Source organism: Tinamus guttatus, unplaced genomic scaffold (genome assembly GCF_059628265.1).
Source record: "Tinamus guttatus ecotype Peru unplaced genomic scaffold, ASM5962826v1 Tinamus_guttatus_pri_ptg000281l, whole genome shotgun sequence".
Lineage (NCBI taxonomy): Eukaryota > Metazoa > Chordata > Aves > Tinamiformes > Tinamidae > Tinamus > Tinamus guttatus.
Window position 1 is genome coordinate 710,517 of NW_028288815.1, and position 20,257 is coordinate 730,773.

The following is a 20,257-nucleotide window of genomic DNA, read 5'->3' on the forward strand; positions in this document are numbered from 1 at the left end:
TAGTATGAAGTTCGGGATGAGAAAGGTCTCTATCCTCAGTAACAGTATTTTATCCCTGCATATCTGTACAACATATTTGATTTAAAAAAAAAAAACATTAAAACATAAATGCAACTATTTATCAAAGTCTCAAAGGTATGTGCTACAGAAAACACCCCGTAACTACTGTTGAACCCTGGATTCAGCCAATAAAGCAAAAGAGAGGGCAGCAATGTTCTGTAGTCTGCACAGAACAGCTTTTACTTCTTTGAACACTACTTCTTGAAGTAGGTGATAGAGACCACATGAACACAGTCCTGCTTCAAACGCGAGCACTTTTATACCTCTGTGTAATGCAGTCCTTCTCTCAGACCACGTGGATCCACACGAATGTTTATATGTCGACACTGGTTCATAAGCTCTAGGTGAGTAGGGCACTGAACCCACGGGGCATTTGAAGTTAAAGCTAAATGCAGCTGAAGAGAGATTCTTTCAGTGTTTTCTGTCAAAAAAACAGCAACAAAACACAATAATAAGTGCTTGGATTCTACCATAGCCCAATATTTGCTATTAAGATGGACTTACCTCAAAGAAAACTAACAGAGACAAAATAGTCCCCAAATGGTAATTTCTTCACAAACATTGAGCATTCTGTATTATCTCTTATCTCTTTTAAAATAGAAATAGCAGAATATAACAAAAGTTGACATCCTGCTTTGAAATTATGTCTCATAAAACAACCAAACTTGACAAAGTTGAAAGTCACAGGCAGCCAATGCCTCAGTTGCTCATGCCATAATCTGAAAATAAATGTACACATTCCTGTACAGAGCCAGAGGCTTTCCCAGAGAGAAATAAAATAGAAAACAACTAGGCTGATCCTGAAACTTATTACCAAATTGCATTATAGCAACCTTAGTAAAGGTTAAGCTCTCAAAATTAAAAAGGACTACTGTGATAATTTCCTATTTCCTTTTACAGAATTCCCACAAAGTACACCCAAATTAGGCATGTCTTTTACAAAGCACCTAACTCTGCAATTGTTCAGTGATTAAAAGTCATCTATCATTCTTATGCTGCTCTAAAAACAAGAGCCACTTTAAAGAAAATAAAAATCCATTATTTCTATTCTGACTTGGCCTTAGTCTAATTTTCACACATTTAAATTCGTTACGTCTTTGCCAGGAGAGGTCTCTGCTACCAGATGTTCTTTCCTCACAGCTACAACACAAGCAGTCAGCTCAAAGGGAACTTCAAGGGACCAACCGAGCAGATCGGCCTCCCACGATCTCACAAAATCTCTCAAACTCTGGTGTTTTGAAGATACCAGGCAGAGCACAGCCACAACAACTGGGCAGGTGCTACAGAAACAACATAATGTTGCAAACTAATTTTATTTATTATAAAACTGTTTTTAAACTGTTTGCTTCCTGCCAAAATAGAGTCCTATATATGAAGGATTATTTTATTTTTTTACTGTCATGTTGTCAAGCTAAACACCACATTGATTGCAACGTAACCTATGAAACAACAGGATTACTCTGAATCAGTAACCCATCCTCATCCATATCAACTCTTCTCCTGAACACTCTCACCATTTTTCATGGGCCAACTTTGTTCTGGGTCATCGGTTTCAAGAAATAAATTAATCTCAGTAACAAGGTCTCACACAGATATTTCTGAATGCACCTTAATTTAGCTGCTCAGCGAGTCCAAATTTATATTTAGCAAAGCAAAGCCAGCAAAATGCTTTACGGTAAAAAATAGTTCTTGTCAAACCCATTTTGATGGGTATCAGTTACTCATGTGAAAGCAGTCAAAATCTTTCAGTCCCTTTCTGGTCTGCTTTAGATGTATTTATGCTTATCCATTAGTACCAAGTCCATTTTTGTTTTCTGACATTGTGAAAATGCAAAGCCTAAAGCTAGAATGGCACTTTTAAATACTCTGAAACAATTCTTCCATGTTCAGAACAATATCCACACATTGTCATACAAAAAAAGAGAAGTTCTAAAATTTTGTGATATGTGAAACATATTTTTTCTTATGTTTCCTCTGTCCCCCCTCCAATCTCATTTTAGCTTCTACAGAACAAAGTTTGACCTCTACAGGTCCCTTCCAACCTTAAGCATTCTAAGATTCCATCATTCTATGATTTTTAGTTTGGTGAGAGAAAACATGAAGTGAGAGAGTCACCAAGAATACAGAAGTACTAAAATTAAATATGTGCGGTTAGAATGGAAAAGTCATTTAACCACGTGCCTTCATTTATGAATGAAGTTAGAAGAGCTGCACACTTTCTTCTTGGAAAACCTCTCCTCTCTCTCTAAAAAGTTCTATCATTTCTCATCACAATAGCTTTTGCAATTAAAAAATTAAAGATTTTTCCTCATACAAATCAAGTCCTTTCCCACCTGTATTCTCAGGAAACACAGGTTCTATGCCAACCCCATGATCAGAAGGTGCTGTTATCTGGGCAGGATCTCTGAGGTAGATTCCACGGTTGCTTCCAACAGTAACTGTATAGCCTATGTTACTTGCAAATGATGAGTTCTGAATGAGGTAGTCATAGGCTTTATCAACCTATTAGAAAGAACATACTCCAGATTAACCAATTTCAGGTTTAGAGTCATTTATATACATTCTTCTATATGAAGCAAGCACAGCAATAAACGGCAAGGTAATTTACAAGTCATTTGAGCCATAGAAACTGCACCTTACTTCCGATGATACTAAGTATAAGACATAGGTGAACACTTTCAGTTTGCAGCTGCTGCACAAAGCACAAAAATACTGAAGACCATTTAAAAACATCGTATAACACCTCTCCTTTGCTATGCATTCATTAGAGGATGCACAACAGAAGTTTTTAGAGATGAATTCAGAGACTAATGGCCTCAGAGACTCTTTCTCATATCTGCAGCAAAACTTATTAAGCATCCTGTTTTGAGTTTAAGCAAAAGAGCAACAATTATAAAAATCAGAAAACTCTTTTTTTGTTAAAAAAAAAACAAAAAAAACCAAAAAAAAACAGAAGTCCAGCCATCCTCCTTTCTACTGACTCCAAAAACCCTACAGAGGATTAGGCCACTCTCTGAGACAACTGGACACCCAACAGCCTCTATCCTCCAGGTCATGGTAAATGTTTTAATTGGACTATTAAATTACACCAATCTTATGATTTTTCTATGGCAATGTTCCTATTTACTATGGCCACTTTTGTTGTCTTCTTCAACAAACTCAGTGTTAAAGATGAGTTTAGAGAAAAATCACCTACTCATTCCAAGCACCTTAAGAACTCTGAGCTTAGGGCTGAGCAAACTGATTAGTCAAAACTTAAGCACAGGGAGATTGTCCAGGTTTTCATCACACAAAGGATCAAAACACAGATTTCCAAGCTACTTAAAAATCCACAAGATTCAATGAAAGCTCTGACTTAGCAGTGCAGGCCCAGACCCAAGACCTCATAGAAGTTCAGCTGTACTACTCTGAACCAGAGTGGGTGTCTCTAACTTCATTCCCCAGAAATTACAGCTCCAGCACTTATTCACATAATCATCTCTCTCTGGTAACAATATAAAAAAGAGAGTTAGACACTAAGATTTTGGATTTTGACAGAATAAATAGAACATGCGGACGCCAACACCCTCCTACTTCATATACCCATACACTTTTTTGGTCAGTCTGAGAACATGGCTTGTTAACAAATTTATTCTATTGTAATTCCATGCTGAAGCTGGAAAACAACAAGAAACATTAATTCCTCCTCCCCTCCTACTACATTCCCTTGTTTTCCCAGAATCAGATCTAAAGATCAAATGCCATAAGAACAAGCTGAATTAACTCATCCAGAAGTCGGCACTTTCTGGTGGGCTGTTTTCACTGTTAGCAAGTACCTGAATAATACCATGTCCTTGTGCAAATACTTCTATATTTTCAGCTTTCACTGCAGTATTTTCTAATGCTCTTCTGACAGAATGAACAGTGTAATGAATGTCATTAGCTTTGAGTCCTGAAATTAAAAATAAAGCTATAATTGAAGACAACAGAAAACCCGAGAAAGTTATGTTATCACAGCAAACTTTTTTTTTCTTAATTTGACAAAAAGAAACCAGTATCTTTCACACTAGTCGGCAATATTTAATATTAAAGCCTATTCTTACCTGACAGCACCAACGCAATGCCCCCGCAGGCATTGGGTGAAGACATGGACGTGCCGTTCATGAGCTGCGTTCCTCGCAGAGTCCAGTTTGGGACAGAAGCAATAGCACCTCCCGGTGCACTGATACTTACTCCAAGAGCTCCATCAGTGCTGGTAAAAGACAGAATTATTGAAAAATCAAGCATTTGCTCCTACCCACTTTTTAGTGAAGGTGCTACTGTACCTGTTAGTAAAGCTACCTTTCCAAATGTATGTTCTCGAGTATGTTATTTTATTAAATCCCTTACTCCTAAGAAAGCATTCCACTAAATGATAACTTCAAATGTCATTAATCATCAGCTATGCCTGTTTTCTAAACTTTTAGAGGAGTAATACTCCAATACTTTTGAACTTTTTAAACAGTTTTTACATATCAATCAGGCTTCAGTTTAGTCAGAATATCTTCTGGGATCTGAACCAAAAAAGGCATACAAACAAGCCTATTAGGCACACTTAAATACACAATTGAGGACTTTGAGTTTACTTGGCCTTTATTATTTTTTAAGTAAGGTTAATAACAGGAAGGAGGAGAAAAAAAGGAGAGATTCAAAAGAGTAGTGGATGTGTATGGCACAGTTAAAGATGTACTTAGATTTTTATTGTTAAGAGCTAGACTTGCCCTATCTCCCTTGTTCTGGAGAGAAGAAAAAGACACCCCTTGAACAACCACACTGCTGCCCCTCAGCTAGGAAGTCCTGCTGAGAAACAGGGTATATTTGTTTGACTTAAGCATATGAAGCTGTTAGGGTAGGAGTTAAGTTCAGTCTTAAGTCAAAGTACGGTCTGCACACTTCTGCAATTCAGAGCTTAGACCCATTTTATGACAGCAGTATAAACAACAGGTTTTGAACCATTATACTTCTGGCTAAGCAGTTCAGAGCAGATCTACCCAAAAAGCTCCAGCGTTTACTCAGAGAGACTAATCTCTATCCCAAGCAAACTGCAGGAAAGCTTTAGGGACCCCACAGCCACCTGTGCACAACACACTAATGCAAGGGGAAACCTCCTTTGGCCAGATTTGGGCCTTTCCGTTCATAAACAGTCAATTTCACGCTGTAGGAGAAAGGTCTCCTGCTCCAAAGTAGATTGATCTTTCACAGATCTGCTTTGGAGCAGAATAATCAAACTTTTGAATAACCAAGAAGCCCTTCTGTTCTGAGGTTGAGGGAGACAGCCACATTTCTGTATGTGGACCATGATGATGTTGCACAGTAAGGTTCTTGGAGCAATGTATCTGCCTGTCAATATGCAGACACTGATAGATCACCTCAAAGAGAAATGCTATTAGGGAGGCAGATGCTGTGCAACCAGCCGATAAATCAAGGACCAATTATAGTTTCTATTTTTGCTTTCCTCAGTAAAATATAGGCTAACTTACTTTTTAAAAGTATATATACATGATTCATGATTTACAAGGACAATTTAAAATTATAAACACAGATAAGAACTCAGGAAGGAATGTTTTTTTTTTTTCCTCCTCTCAACTATGATATTACTGTCTCTGAGACAGGACATGAAATAAAAGCCCAAATTTTCACTGTTCGCAAGTGTGCTTTTCCTAATGTTTGTGATCTTTCATAGTGTGACAATTTTTCTCTTTTTGCAATTCTCCCTACTCACCTCCACTAGCTCAAACAGATTGTGGCATGATAGCTATGTCACTGAAGCCAATCTTGAAAATCATAACAGTATTTCTTATGATCAACAGGAACGGAATGCTTATGTTTACCACTCACTTTTTGAAACAAAAGGTACTGAAGACTCTTAAAATATACATTTGTACAAAAAGTTCCCAAAGAAAATAAACATTAGTTTCAACAACTTTTGTCTCTGCTGAGAAAACCATTAGAGATTAGGTTTTCACTCAAATGCATTTCTCTGAAAGGTATAGGTCGTGACGAAGCAATTCAGTGGTTATTTCCTCTCCCCCAAGAGCTCTATAAAACAAAGATACTCCAAGACCAACAGGCTACTTCAGCTCCTCCCATGGAAAGAAAACTATTTTTCCATATTGATGACCGATTTTTAGACTTTGAATCATGTAATCTGACTGCAAAACTAAAGTGTATGTTCTTTTTTAGAACAGCCTACCTAGGTCCTCTAGATGACCAAGTATATTGATTTGCTGGCAGTTTTTCTCTCAAAGAATATTCAGCAACCATCATATCTGGTGATACATAGGCACCAACACCTACAAAAAAAAGTGTTTTTAAGTAATTGTGGAAGAAATTCTTCACCTTTACAATGGACAAATACACACAATTTTCTACCTCAGTCATCTTCTTTTAAAGCAAAGATTAATGCAGCATGCCATACAGTAACAATAATAATTAATATATTAATACATTCTCTGTTTAATTTTATGATATTTTAGTATCATACAATAGGGCTACCATGAATTAAAGCTTTTAAAGCTTCATTTTAGCTGGGGTATTACACATTCCCTGCCAGCACAGATTATTTTTATACTTTTTTTTTTTGAAAGAGTATTTTGGCTTAGTTGAGGCTGTTACAAACTACACCACCCTCACCTCAAAGCAATCAGTTTAAATTGGCTCATGTTCACGTGGCTCAGAGCTATACCATCTGGAGCAGATGGCCACATTCATTCAGCTCAAACGCTATCGTGATGAGGGAGTCATTACTCCAAAGTGCCCCAAGAATGAAAATGACTCTGCCAAAGCTGCTAGAGCTGTGGCTTTGGAGCATAATGCCAAGGACGTGCACTGCCGACTCTACAGGGGAAAGTCTCATGCCCTTATGCTACCATGCACAGGGGGTGAACCAAACTTGGGCCAAACTGCCTGGCTGAACTAAGGTAACCTGTCAACTGTATTTTGGTTTTCCCCTCAAAGAAAACTACCTGGTTCACTCCAGGTGGAAGACAGGGTAAAGCTATTTTATTCAGAGAGGGGATGATAAAGAAACCCAGTCTCTGGAGTAATACAATGAGTCTGCTGAGTTAACAGGGCAGCTGCATTGCCAGAATGAGGCCAATGCAGACCTTAAAAAGAGACTGTTAGTTCCAGTTCCGTTCCCCCAATCTCACTCACCGACAGAGTAATTGCAAATTAACTTTCAGAAAGTAATCACTGTTAGTTCTATTAGTTACCCTGAAATAGTCTCTCTCAGGCCTTCCAGTGTACAGGCTGCAGTGCCAGCCTGAGGATTTCTGTAGTAAACAAAATTCTTACAGTGGAAACAGAGAATTTATACAAAAAATAGGAAAATTAACCCTAAGTGCTAAACATTTTTTAAACTCTTGTATGTCAATCTTTCACTGAAACAACAAAAACACATACTGCTTATCAGAAGTACTAATTCTTACCCCAGTAATACATTTGCACTGACATGGCACCATAGCTTAAAGAATAGTTCCCTCAGAGACATCTCCAGGGAGTATAATGGGAATATCTTCTACTCAGGCTATAAAACTAGGTTTCACCATGAAACCTAGAGAGAAAACAATTTAGATTGCCCTAAATTGACAGAATTAGCATTTTAGGTTTTCTTTATGATTTTATATGAGATAAATATCATAAATTTTAAGCTTAATTTCCAAGTTGCATTTATTAACCATCATCTGAAAGAAATTGCACACTTACACAGTTATGTTAACTAGAATTATCTTTGAGTAAGATTTATTTTACAAATTTTATACAGTGTCACAGCAAATTAAGACCGCCTACATATGCCACCTCTCTTTTCTCCACAGGTAATTCTGTGGATTGTTAGATAACAATCTCAGCTTCTACACCTAAACATACAGTAAGTGCTTTCCAGGGAATTAACCTTGTTGCCTAATAAGTCTTGAAAAAAAACACCTTGATTAACAATTGCTTTGATCTCCAGCATGTAACACCAAGACACAACTTAAAGAGATAGCAGTTGAATACTGTGAATCTAAGTATTTTTTTTTTTCCAAAACAAGTTATTTACCTATTACACTAGATGTAGTACCACCAGGACATCCTACTGTAGAAAGACAAGGGCCATTATTGCCTGCACTTGAAACATAGATTACGTTGTGTTTCCACACAGCTTCATTAATTACTTCACAAATTCTCCTAAAGAAAAAGAGGAAAATAATTCATTTAATCAACAATGCTGCTTGCCTCCCACAGACATCGGGGCAAAACTCCCAGTTCCAGCAGAAGCTGTGCCCAGTCAGAGCATATGGAACATTATCCATTCCACTTCCCACACCTAGCATTGCCAATACTTAACCTGACCACAAAATATAGCTTCTAAAGAGCAGCAATGATCACATAGGGAAATTAAGTCCTTCAGATTATGTAGTATTCTAACTAAAAGAATTCTTGCTTAATATTCTAAAAAAAAAAAAAAAAAAGCATTGTAAATTACCGTCAATTTCAACAGGTTAAAGATATATTTTAAAATGCAAATTAAACTGTGACATTTTAATATCTATGAATATTTTGGCCTGGCCTTAATTATTTTCTTACTTCTATTTATGCAAAAAGATTTAATTACAGTTTAATATTAAAATAGCTTATATTAACCACAGTAACACTCACCCAGAATTTGGCCAATGTGTTGCTTCTCCATAGCTATAGTTGACAAGATCACATTTATATTTTATTGCTTCTATCATCTGGTAAAGTTGAAAAAAAGCCAAAATGCACACTAGTCATAGGATAAGTCACTTATATATAAAAAAAAAAAAAAAATCACAGAACATCTGCTACAATCACACAAAGGACAAGGCACAAGTTTCCCCGGATTTTACCAAACACACAAGTAAATTAAAACCTTTATCTAGATGGTATTTTCCTAGTGACCACCAAACAGAACAAAGCCCGAGTTCCCAAACAGCTTATCAGCTTGCCATGTTCTAGATTATAAATTAAGACATTAACCTAAGAGAAAAATCAGAGATCATTAAATTTGTTTCAAATGCCTGTCCTCAATAACACAAAACTCCCCTTTAATAGGCAGTTTGGTCAGATTCAAAACAGTCATGAAGACACTATCATACATATTTGTGTTACCATAGCAAGATCTTTTTATGGATCACAAATATAATTTTCTATTTTCTGCTCCTTTTACTGTGTAAAACTTTCCTCATTCACTTGCTATGTGGCAGAGTTCTTGAGCCCTTCACTGATCGGAATGGCATTTCCCTCCCTCTTAATATGCTGAAAAATCAACTTAGCAACATCGTTAGATGTTGGCCTCTATTCCAGATTTATTTAAATATTCAATATTTATCTATTCTATAATTACCTAAGTAACTATAAAAAGTATACTGACAGCACAGAATAAGGAAAGTAAAATAACCATACAAGTCATTTAGCCCACATGTTAAGCTAGCAGAAACCCTGAAGTTCTATCAGTCTGAAAAGCCTCATTAGACCTCTCCGCAAAAGAAGCCTTTTATAGCAAAGCACTAGCAATGCTTGAAAAGGTACTACAGTTTTAAGAGTGGAGCATATTCCAAAACTACATAAAAAAGACAAGGAACAAGAGCAGAAAATGATCCAGAATAATCTACTGTGAAAACAGTAGATTAACTATTTAGTGAAATACTCACAGCTCTTATTAGACCAGTGCCAGTTTCCATTGTACTTAGTCTTGTATCTCCAATCTTGATGGCGAGAATTTGAGCTCCAGGAGCCACACCATTTCGTTCAGGTTCCTCTGGAAAATATCCAGCTGCTATACTAGCCACGTGTGTTCCATGGGCTCCTGAACAAACAAAACACACATTGCTATATGCTTAGCAAGCTTCTTTTATACTAATTTAATACAATACAGATCAAATCATTTTCATTTATTGAGCAACCAGTATATAAATGAAGCCCAGATTTCAAGATCACTTTGTTTTAGTACAGTAGAGCATTTGTGTAAACAAAAAGCCATCGAGCAAGAGCAGTTTACAAAACAGAATAGCTGGGAAGGGAACAAGGAGGAAAAACAATAAATAAGACCTCCCTGACACTAAATGTTCAAAAATAAAACCGCATGGTAGAATGAATCAAAAAAGCGTACCATCATACACTATCAATTTAGGAATTAGAAGACTTTTTCATATTTCTGAAATATGGATATTTCATAAGAAATCAAGAGTGTTCTTTATCAAAGACATACCATCTGAACTCTCTGCTTCCAAAATAAAAAGTGATTATATATAGACACACAAACATGATTAGGCTTGTTGCACCTACAGCTACAGTGACACCAGCCATCGTAAGAAAGCTTAGATAAATCAAAAGAGCGAACTCCCTTTTGTTCATGGATGTCTTAAGATGTCCATAAATCACCTTCTAATCATAAAAGCTGCCAAGGACAACTAAAAATTTAAATCATTTGAAAAATGATTGTTACAATCATTTGAAAAATGATTGTTAAAATTAAAACAAAACAAACGAACAAAAAAAAAAAACAACCCACATACACTTTGAAAGAAGGAGCATCTGCAAGAGTAACATCAGCAAAAGAAAAATATACTATCTATATATGCATATGCACACACAAAGCTCACAATATTTCCAGCAAAAATGCAAGTAAGTTTCGTCACTAAGTAAGTGTATAACCCATAGTGACTACTAGGAAATGTGTATATTGGCCTTTAATGCCATACTGACAATCGCTGTATAAACAAATTGCCTTGGGCCATCCCAGGCACCAGAATCATGCCCCAATACACTATTTGGGCAGCTGCTTCTCAGGATACATGCCAAATAGTAAATTTTGTTGAAATGAATTTCATTTACCTCCACTTGTCACAATGGAAAGAAGGTTCCCATCATCATATATATTGACAGAGTAATTCAGCATCTCAGATGTTCCAAAAGATCCATATTCCTGAGCCTCTTTGTAGGTTCTCAACACTGTACAGCTAGTTAAATCACCACTCTCACTTGTATCTATGCAGGCTCTGTTGACAAAAAAAAAAAAAAAAAAGGAAAAGAAAAGTAACAACTTCTAACTATTTTTTCCACACACAGAAGAACGATAAAGGTCTCAAAAGACCTGGTTTTGTGTTTATGTCTTACTTCTGTAAATCAAGCAGTATTTTTAAACTTCTACAGTTACAGAAACCTCTAAATAAACTACTTCTCAAACACCACTAAACTTAAATAAATCTGTCTTTGTAAAGCAAGTATAAGAAAATCCAGGCAATTTCCTCAGGGAAGAAGTTCGTACTAAAGCTAGCAGCAGTGTTGCTATTCTAACATGCTAAGTCTCAACAACTGTTTTGCATGATTTATGAATGATAATTTTATCACATTACTTCTCGAACTTAGTGCAAATAAAGGCTTCTTCCTTTACTTTCCCCCCACCACTGGTAGATAATAAAAGAGATTTTACTTTTTGCTTCAGGAAAAATTTAAAAAACCCACAAGCTTACATTTTACATTATATTCTTTTTCTCTATACGTTTTCTTCACCCCTCTCAGTGAAGTCTCCAAGACATCACTGTACCCCATCTTCCTTCAGGTTCTTTCTTTCATAGAGTTCAAATGATACAGCACAATTATTTTAGTAGTTCTCTCAAATATTTTTTGCTTGGTAGATATAAAAGGTAGATATAAAAATGAACATGCTTCTGGAAGCAAACTGATATTTTTATGTGTAAAATAACATTTTAAACAGGTTTGGGCATTTACCTCCAGGTTTCACCATCATTCCATACTAGACAATCATAGACAGGACCAGGGTCACTATACTTTTTCTCAAAAGAATTCAACAGTTCTACTTGATTTTGAAGTTCCTCCTTTATTAATTTATTTACCTAGTAAGGCAATAAAATACAGTTAGAGTATTTCTAAAACTATCATCAGGTGAGTATAAGTTACTACCACTATGAGTCATATTCCTTACAGATAATATACAATTGTTACATTACTCCATCAACAGTTAAAATTATTACAGAATACATAAAAGTCTAGAAGCTGAATGGTTTTAAATAGTGCAGAACTTATTCTTGGCCTATTATGTATAACTATTTCTGAAATGGAAGTCTTAAGGCCCTTACATTTTTACACTGATTGGCAAGTGATATGGAAGTACCTTAAATAATTTGTTGAAGTTAGACTTATTTACAAAAAAAAAAGATAGTTTTCCTTAATTTCTAAACTGAGCATAGCAATAACTTCAAAACTAAGCACATTAAAAATAAAACTTACTGAAAATATATACTAAGTATTACATACAATACCATTTTCATACTCAGTAGCAAGTTGAGCATGTTACCAACATGAAATAAACCAGGTAAGCATCCATATTAAGATGTTTTAATCAAAAAGCAGATACAGTCAAAATTATCTGCCAAAGTAGTCATAACCATCTTTCCATGACTCATCCAATGAAGTACTTTAAGCTTGTTAAGTTACTTGCTGTGATGTTTATTTAGAATTATACCAACTTGGGAGGGAGAGCTGTGGACAGCATCAAATTCTTCTTGTTTCCTACAGGCCTCTGCCAGAGCCAGCCTGTGAACAGGATCCCAGAGTTTTTCCTTGCGCTCCTTCTGTAGCACAAAACCAAAGTTCCTCAGTAAGGTGAAAAACATTTGTCCGTATATGAGGATTACGAAATCATTTCAAAATTCTAATTACACAGCGACTATAAAGCATAACACAAAACAACTGTTACACACAAAAGAGCAACCAGTATCATTAAAGAATTTTTGCAGCAATGTACCACTGCACGCTCTCACCTCCTGAAATTCTGAAGTTATGAAAATACATATTTCTTACACCAAGCTATACAAAATCAAATAATGGCTCCAGAGCTCTGGCCAGTAGCCTACATACGTTAGCAAGTCACACACATACGTTTTTTAACCCCACCTCTCCAAGACAAAGAAAAACAAACAAAACAAATAACCCTGAACTAAAATAAATACGCCATAGGCAAAGTACAATTCATTACCTGAATCCTCTCTTTAAGAGCTTTAGGATAGATGTCATAGCCATTTTTAATGCCAATATGATATTTTCCTGAAGGATTTATCCAGGTTGATGGAATCTAGAGAATATATTCAGAAACTAGTTAATTAATTTCCTCAAAAAAAAAAAAAATCCCCACACCACGAAACTTGCAAATACCATTATTTAATTACATAGCTCTATGACAGTAATTACTACACTAACTTTTAACAACATGATACAGCAGTTGCAACTCTGTCACTAAAGAATCACTCTCAGTTCATGTGGCACTGCAGCTGAATGTCTTGAAGCATTTGTTGTCCCTCCTGCTCTGGAAACATACAGCCTCACTTGAGACCTTTCTGAGTAAAGATGGCAGGAAACAGTATTATAAGTGAAATGAGACTTTGGGGGGGCGGGGGAAGGAAAGGGGCGCAGAGGAGCAGGGGGGTAACAGGGAAGGAAGAATCTTATGGTTAGCCACTGATAAACATCCAAATGTTCAACTTCATTCTTGTTGCAGGTTTGGTTCTCAGAAGATCAGATCCACTAGTGCTAACAGCAATAGGAAAAAAGGAGCTAAAGATTCATCTTTACAATCATCCACAACAAAATTCAGAAAACGTTGTAGCATGGAAAGATCCAAGAGTTGATGCTCTCTCAACATTTCATTAACATGAGCACCCAAATGAGAACCTGGCAGTAATATCAACAGTCCTGTGCAGCTGAAGCCTCCAAAAGGTTTCAGGATGTGCTTTCTAAAATTTCTCTTCTTATTCTATTAAGAGTGAGAGTAAACACACCTAAGATATCTGTATCTTACAGTCTCTTCAGTCTCCACAACTATTTTCCGTGACTTCAACGGAATGATTCCTGCCGTAATTCACACAAACGTAAAATATTCCAGCACATTCAGAAATGTGCCTTTAGACCTTTTTAAGTTAGCCTGCTTTCTTCCAACAACTTTGAAAACTATATCAGAAGCTAATTTAAATAAAAGAGCATCAAATTAAATGATTACTGAGTCTTCAACAAAGCTCGGTAGCTACATAATTTGGTCTAAAGAACCTGCAAAGTACAGACATATGAAAAGTAAAAGAAATCAATTAAACTGAGCAACCTGCTTGAAGACAAGGGAATGCTGAATTAGGTTTGGATAGGTTCTTGTTAAAAGGAGAGGGGAAAAGAAAAAAGCACACCTCTAGGTGTATCAAAAATTGATACTAAATCTGTTGCTGGAGGAAAAAAATGCTCAGTGGCCACTAAATAGGGTCTTACCTTTAAAGTTCTTCCAGAAAGACCAATAATTTCCCCATCTTTAGGTTCTACTACAGTACATGTAGTTACATCACCACTGCCTGTTGTATCAATTATATCAATTATCTTGGGTTTCCCATGAGTTGTAATCTGAAAATATGAGCACAGAATATTGTGAAATGAAAATGCAGTTGAATATTCTTCAACATACAAACCAGGAAATTTTTCATTTTGTGGAAAACAAAGAAATCAACTTTCTTAAGCACCCTACCTTTAACTGAAGGGCATATAAAGCTATTTGAAGTTATTATTTTTTAAATGAATTTGCATATCTTCCTCACCTTAAATAAATCTAGTAAGTCATTTCTAAAATATACTTATCAGAGAAAGAAAGAAAAGTTACATTAATAAAGCTCAGAAACCCATATTTAGAACTAGACTGTCTAGTTAAGTTTTTCCTAAACTCGCAAAATTAGTTTTCTTTCAAGACATTTACAGCATTGCTTTCATCCTACTGCTCCAGCCAAACTTCACAGTAACGATGCCGAAATCCCAGAAAGACGAAAGCTGCTGCAGTGCACAAAGTTACATGCTTGAGCCTTCTAACTGAGTTTAAACGTCAAAAGGTACACAAAATACCATTATCTTATTTTCTCATTACGAGGATTCTGCTTCAAATTTTAAACTGCAAAATGTTAGCAGCTACTGTTATACACATCTAATACTCCTATAGAATATTTCTACAGAGGTGAAAAGACAGGAAAACTACCTGTCTAGGAAGAGCAGTTTTAAAACCTCCTCAAATTGAATGAAAAACAGCCCTAAATGGACTTGACAACAGTCACTGGCCTACTGGGAAGAACCTTCCCAATCACAGACAATAACAGTATTTTTAAAGGCAAGAATGAGAAATATAAATCATATTAGAGGACTTCAAAAGAGAAAGAAAACAATAAAATAATAATAAAAAACACACAATCTTGCAGAATGACATACCATATCATTTTAAAAGAATTTAAGGGAAAAAACAAACTACAAGAAACACACCAAAAGACAAATATGTCACCGAAATTTAATATTATCCTGTAATAGTAATCTAAACTGCCAAATAAAACTGTTATATAAACTGCAAGGCTACATTTATGTCATGGTACATATATGACAACTAGTGAAATCCCAAAGGAACATACTAAAAATGTCCTAGAAAGAAGAAACAGAAGAAAAAAGTCTCTTGGAGAGAAGCACCTTCCACACAATCACCAAAAACATAAGACTCTCTTGGCACATGTATTAAAAAATATGCAATGTTATTTTCTTCTTATCATCACATTGGGGTTATATCGTATCAGCTTACTTAGCAAAGAGACTACATTTCCTAAACAGTAGGAGATGCTTGAAGAGCAACACAAATTGGCTTCCCACAATCTTTTCAACACAACCTATACAAAAAAAATACACTGAATATCAAGCAAACAAACAAAAAAAGCAAACAAAAAACATTCCTGTTCAAAAAAACTGCAAATGTAGCTGTTTTCTAGCATTTCAATGTCTGGTATTCTTGTCTTTATGCCCTAACATTAATGCTGACGCTGCAAATAACACACAGCAGGTAGTTTTGCTCAAATCGTATTCTGAAAGTATTAGTTCAGCTACAGAAAATAGACAACATAATACATTATTTTATAAAGCTTACTCTGCTGATGCCAAAAAAGACAAAACAATTGTCAAGCTTTTCTTGAACTCAGCAAATATGCATGAATACCTCCAAGGTTTAAAATTCCAAGATTTAGGGAAAAAACACAAATATAAAAAACTACAAAGAGAAAATACTGCAATAGCTATAAGCAGGACACAGATTCTTATTTTCCCGAAAGTAAGAAATACTGCTTTGAAGAAGTTTGCTACGGAACACTTCTCATTGCAGAAACCAGTACTGTTAACTCTGTTCAGATATCCATGCTCAGTTAGGAGATTTGTTAAAGCAACAATCTGGTAATACAGTTACTGAACAACAGTTATGCAGTCGGGAAAATTCACTTGAGAAAAATCCACGCATATGCATTTACACCAGAGAATTTTCTAGCATCTGTAATTAATCTCCTCAGATGCCAGTCTCCACTCACAGAGAAGTCACCAGGTGGCCTTGAACAGAAGTTATGCCTAAAAGATGTTTCCACCAACAACTCATCTGCAAGCTCAACCCAAGGTTATCGGGATTGAACATTTTTCAGTTCACCTCTAAACAAGGTAGATTAATCAGTGATTGAGCACACAAAAAAAAAAAAAAAAAAAAAAAAGCTGTAACCCAAGACTGCCTCTCTGACACTTGCAAGTCATAACACAACAGGTGGCCAGAACACAGATTGATGCTCCAGTGAACTTGGGTAGTTTTACATGTTGCTGCCTGGCCACAAATTCTCGGTGCACCTCCCAGACCGCACAGCTCCTCACCCTCTAGCTGCAGAGCAGGTCCGCACGTGCATATGAGTTTGTGCAACCCCAAACAAGAAATCCTCACGTTTCAGGACAGACACGAGAAACTGCAGAGTTCCAGGTGCAAAGGTCTAAGGTTCATATCCTAATGGCAGTGACCCAGCCAGACCCATGGCCCTTCAGAGCAAAGTCAGTGATAGGGTTCCTGGTGCCAAATGTAGCTGTATGGCACATTGCCCACCAACAGTAACACTACAATGAAATTTAAAGAGTTCAACTGTTTTGTTTTTTGTCCTCTCTCCCCTTTCAAATCCTGTAATTCTGAGGGACATGGGGAGAATTAAGTATTATTAATTATAAATTGTCTTATCCCACTAATATAATTAATGAATTTGTTATAGTCAAAAAGTATGCTTTAACATTAACTTTAGAAAAAAAAAGAACTCCTATATACTGAAAATATTTTATAGAGTATTGATTTAAAAAACAACAATTCTACATTTAATATCATGGCTTGTGTACAGTCATGTGGAAAAATAACACACTATCAGTTTATAAATCAAAACCATTTGAAGTTTTGTACATTTTAGTGGGAAGTTTCAGAAAGACATGCTTTCACATTACCTCTGACTGTTAGTAAATTAAATACTTCAAAATAATCTACCTGTAGAACTGTGCCAGCTGACCTTTAGAAGCAGGAGAGAATCACTATATGAGACACTCTAAACCACTGGAAAACTGAACTAAAAAGGCAAAACCAGACACACTTAAGCATACTCGGCATATACGATATCATTGATTTTAACTGATGACTATTGCAGCAACAAGAGAAAAAGTTCATTAATGCCTTGCTGATAGCCAGTCATCACAAAATAACTGTCAAGCAACAAAAGCCTTTTTTACTCAGTGTTAAAAGCAAGTGAAATTAACATAACTGCTACTGCTAAAAGGCTTCTTCAGAAAAATAAAAGTTAAAAGTTATTGAAATCTTAAAAGGCGATTCACACACACACACACAAAAAGTGTCAGACTGAAAGAAGCAGAACTACCAACTTGTTTGTCTTGAAATACAGTAGGCAATGAACAGCATCAACAGAAAAAGGGCAGGGTGGGGATGAAGAAAAACAATACTTGCACAACCAAATCTCTCAATTAAAAAATACTTGCCTACATAGCAATTCCTCAGGACACATGCCTGAATGAGGAATTTCATTAAGAGCCATGACCAGCAGTCAGGATACATGTTCTCCAAAAGGGCTGGGAGGGGAAGAAATTAGCATGCCAAAAGCAGACCAGCCAGCTTTACCATCGTCGGCATCAACAGGTGCAGTGGAAAGCAAGGTGAGAGGGCTTCTCTACACAGCATTATCACAAAAGATCCAGAAGGAAAATGTATGTACAAGCTAGCTTAACACCTTGTAGGTGGGCAATCATGAAAAAAGCACATAAACACTAATTTTATATGTTTCTTCCAGCATCTCCTCAAACTCACTTTCACCAAGGGCAAGGTGAGTTTCTTTTTTCCAAAGTTCTCTATAAAATGCCTACACCTCTACCTGAAATTTTAGCCTTCACTTCAGGAAAACAGGGATACTAGAGGATGACTACGAGCCCTCACAATCTCAGCCCTGATCATGCAAACTCATGCTTTCTTTGTTCCTCATGTATGCAACCTCTAGGGATTCAGCCTCATTGCTTTCACACAGGAATCCCTTCAGAATTACGAACTTCTCGCTTATCTTCTGAACTGCCTTTTTACTAACGTCTGGTCTGCCATGACACTATCCTGTCTGCTTGCTTGCTATCTCCATTCCTTATTCATCTTTACCTTACCCATAGCTTTATTTCTGCCAGGAACCAGTTTCTCATCAGTTTAACTGAATCTAAATTAAAGGTACCCAGTCCCACCTTCCCACTATCTGTCCTTTCCTTTGTCTTTTCATCTACCCAAATGCCATAATGAGTCACTTCAGAAGACTGAACTAAAAAATTGAAGTTAGGTCCCTGGACTAAATCATGGAGGAATCAAATCTGCACTAATACCAAAAAACCAACCAACCAAACAAAAAGCCCACAGATACTACAGGCCCCATTTAAATAAATGATGCAACTTCTATATACGGTGCATACAACTCTGAAGTCTCTGACAAAAAATATGTGCTGACAAGAAATTAGAAGCAATAGTGACATAAAACGCCATATAAATGTATATTGTTACAAATACCTTTAAAAAAAACACCAAAAACAACCCATGCAAAATTCCAGAACTAAAAATCACTTACACCGAATTTTACAAAACCTGAGATCAAGACCATAATGACAAACATGGTGCCAGCACACTCAAATCTGAACGTGGCTGCAATACAAAGCAAGAAAATAACAGTGAGATCAAAAGGCTCGCAAAGTTTGCTTGAAATGCACTTTGCACAGAAGACATTTATGCAGCTGTTCAAAGCAGCTTGCTACCCCCGAGGAGAAGGAAAAACAAACAAAAGAGCAATAAAATAAAATAAAATAAAACCTAACGTTTAGGAAAAACAGACAGCAATCTTCGAAGAGCCCGTTCTGCAGAAGGCGGCTGAGGAGACCAAGGGCTCTGCGAGCGCCGGGAAAGGCGCAAAGGGAGAATCCTCGCATAAACAACGGGGACGACAGCGTTTTTTCTGCTCTCTCACAACGAACCTCCGCGAAGCTCGTGCTAAGGCAGCACAGGGATGAACACTTGGAAAGGAAAAACAACCAAACGCACAAAAACACACAGGGGAAAACGCACCAGGAGCGGCGGCAGCAGAAAGCGCCTCGCGGCGCCGCTCCCGGCCGTGACTCAGGGGCCGCTGCCCCGAGGCGGCGCCTCCCGCACGCGCCCGCCCGTTACCTGCATGCCCGGCGCGCCCGGGTCCACGCCGGTGTCCAGCACGGCCAGCAGCACCCCCCGGCCATCGAAGTCGGGGTATCGAGCGAGAAAGGCGGCGGCGCCGGTCTCCTTCTTGGGCAGGAGGCCCTGGAACGGGAACGGCTCCTCCACGGCGGCCGCCATGATGCGAGCGCCAAGCCGGGCCGCGCGCGCCGCCACTGAGCGCGGGGAGGTGGCAGAGCGGCGCGCGGCGCATGCGCGCGGTGGGGGACTACCCCCGGCGCCGCGCGCGGCTGCGGCGGCCAATGGGAAAGACGGAGCGGGCGGGAGGGAGGCGGGGCCGGGCAGGGGGGGCGGCTCCCGCCGCCGCCATCGCGCGGGGAGCCGTGGTGATGGGGCGCGGGGACGGAAATGAAATAAATAAAATAAAATACAGAATGTAAATATCCAAATACCGCCTCTTCGGCTGGTTCGTGTGCACGAGAAAAACACCTTATGTGCTTTAACTGCCCCTCCCACCCGCCGCCCCGTTACCGCCGTTACGGCGGGAGCTGCGTGGTGTTCACAGCGCGTCGGGGTGCGCTTGACGCCCGCACAACTGCCGGGCTCTTCAGTTCTAAGCAGACCTCTCGGCTG

The 20,257-nt window shown here is 37.6% G+C and overlaps 1 protein-coding gene across 3 annotated transcripts in view; it reads right to left on the reverse strand.

Moving 5' to 3' along the window:
* The window catches only part of TPP2 (tripeptidyl peptidase 2), a 48,945-nt gene extending 29,120 nt beyond the window's left edge, over window positions 1-19,825 (reverse strand). For all 3 annotated transcript variants that reach the window (XM_088527335.1, XM_088527334.1, XM_088527336.1), the window contains exons 1-14: window positions 19,643-19,825; window positions 14,356-14,484; window positions 13,082-13,177; window positions 12,573-12,677; window positions 11,815-11,939; window positions 10,918-11,081; window positions 9,735-9,889; window positions 8,719-8,795; window positions 8,120-8,247; window positions 6,272-6,371; window positions 4,143-4,291; window positions 3,876-3,991; window positions 2,394-2,562; window positions 324-481 (exon numbers count right to left, since the gene is read on the reverse strand). In XM_088527335.1, the coding sequence (XP_088383461.1) occupies window positions 324-481; window positions 2,394-2,562; window positions 3,876-3,991; window positions 4,143-4,291; window positions 6,272-6,371; window positions 8,120-8,247; window positions 8,719-8,795; window positions 9,735-9,889; window positions 10,918-11,081; window positions 11,815-11,939; window positions 12,573-12,677; window positions 13,082-13,177; window positions 14,356-14,484; window positions 19,643-19,804 (1,833 nt within the window). In that variant the 5' untranslated portion in view covers window positions 19,805-19,825. The remainder of the gene's footprint in view (window positions 1-323; window positions 482-2,393; window positions 2,563-3,875; window positions 3,992-4,142; window positions 4,292-6,271; window positions 6,372-8,119; window positions 8,248-8,718; window positions 8,796-9,734; window positions 9,890-10,917; window positions 11,082-11,814; window positions 11,940-12,572; window positions 12,678-13,081; window positions 13,178-14,355; window positions 14,485-19,642) is intronic.
* Between the last annotated feature and the right edge of the window lie 432 nt (window positions 19,826-20,257).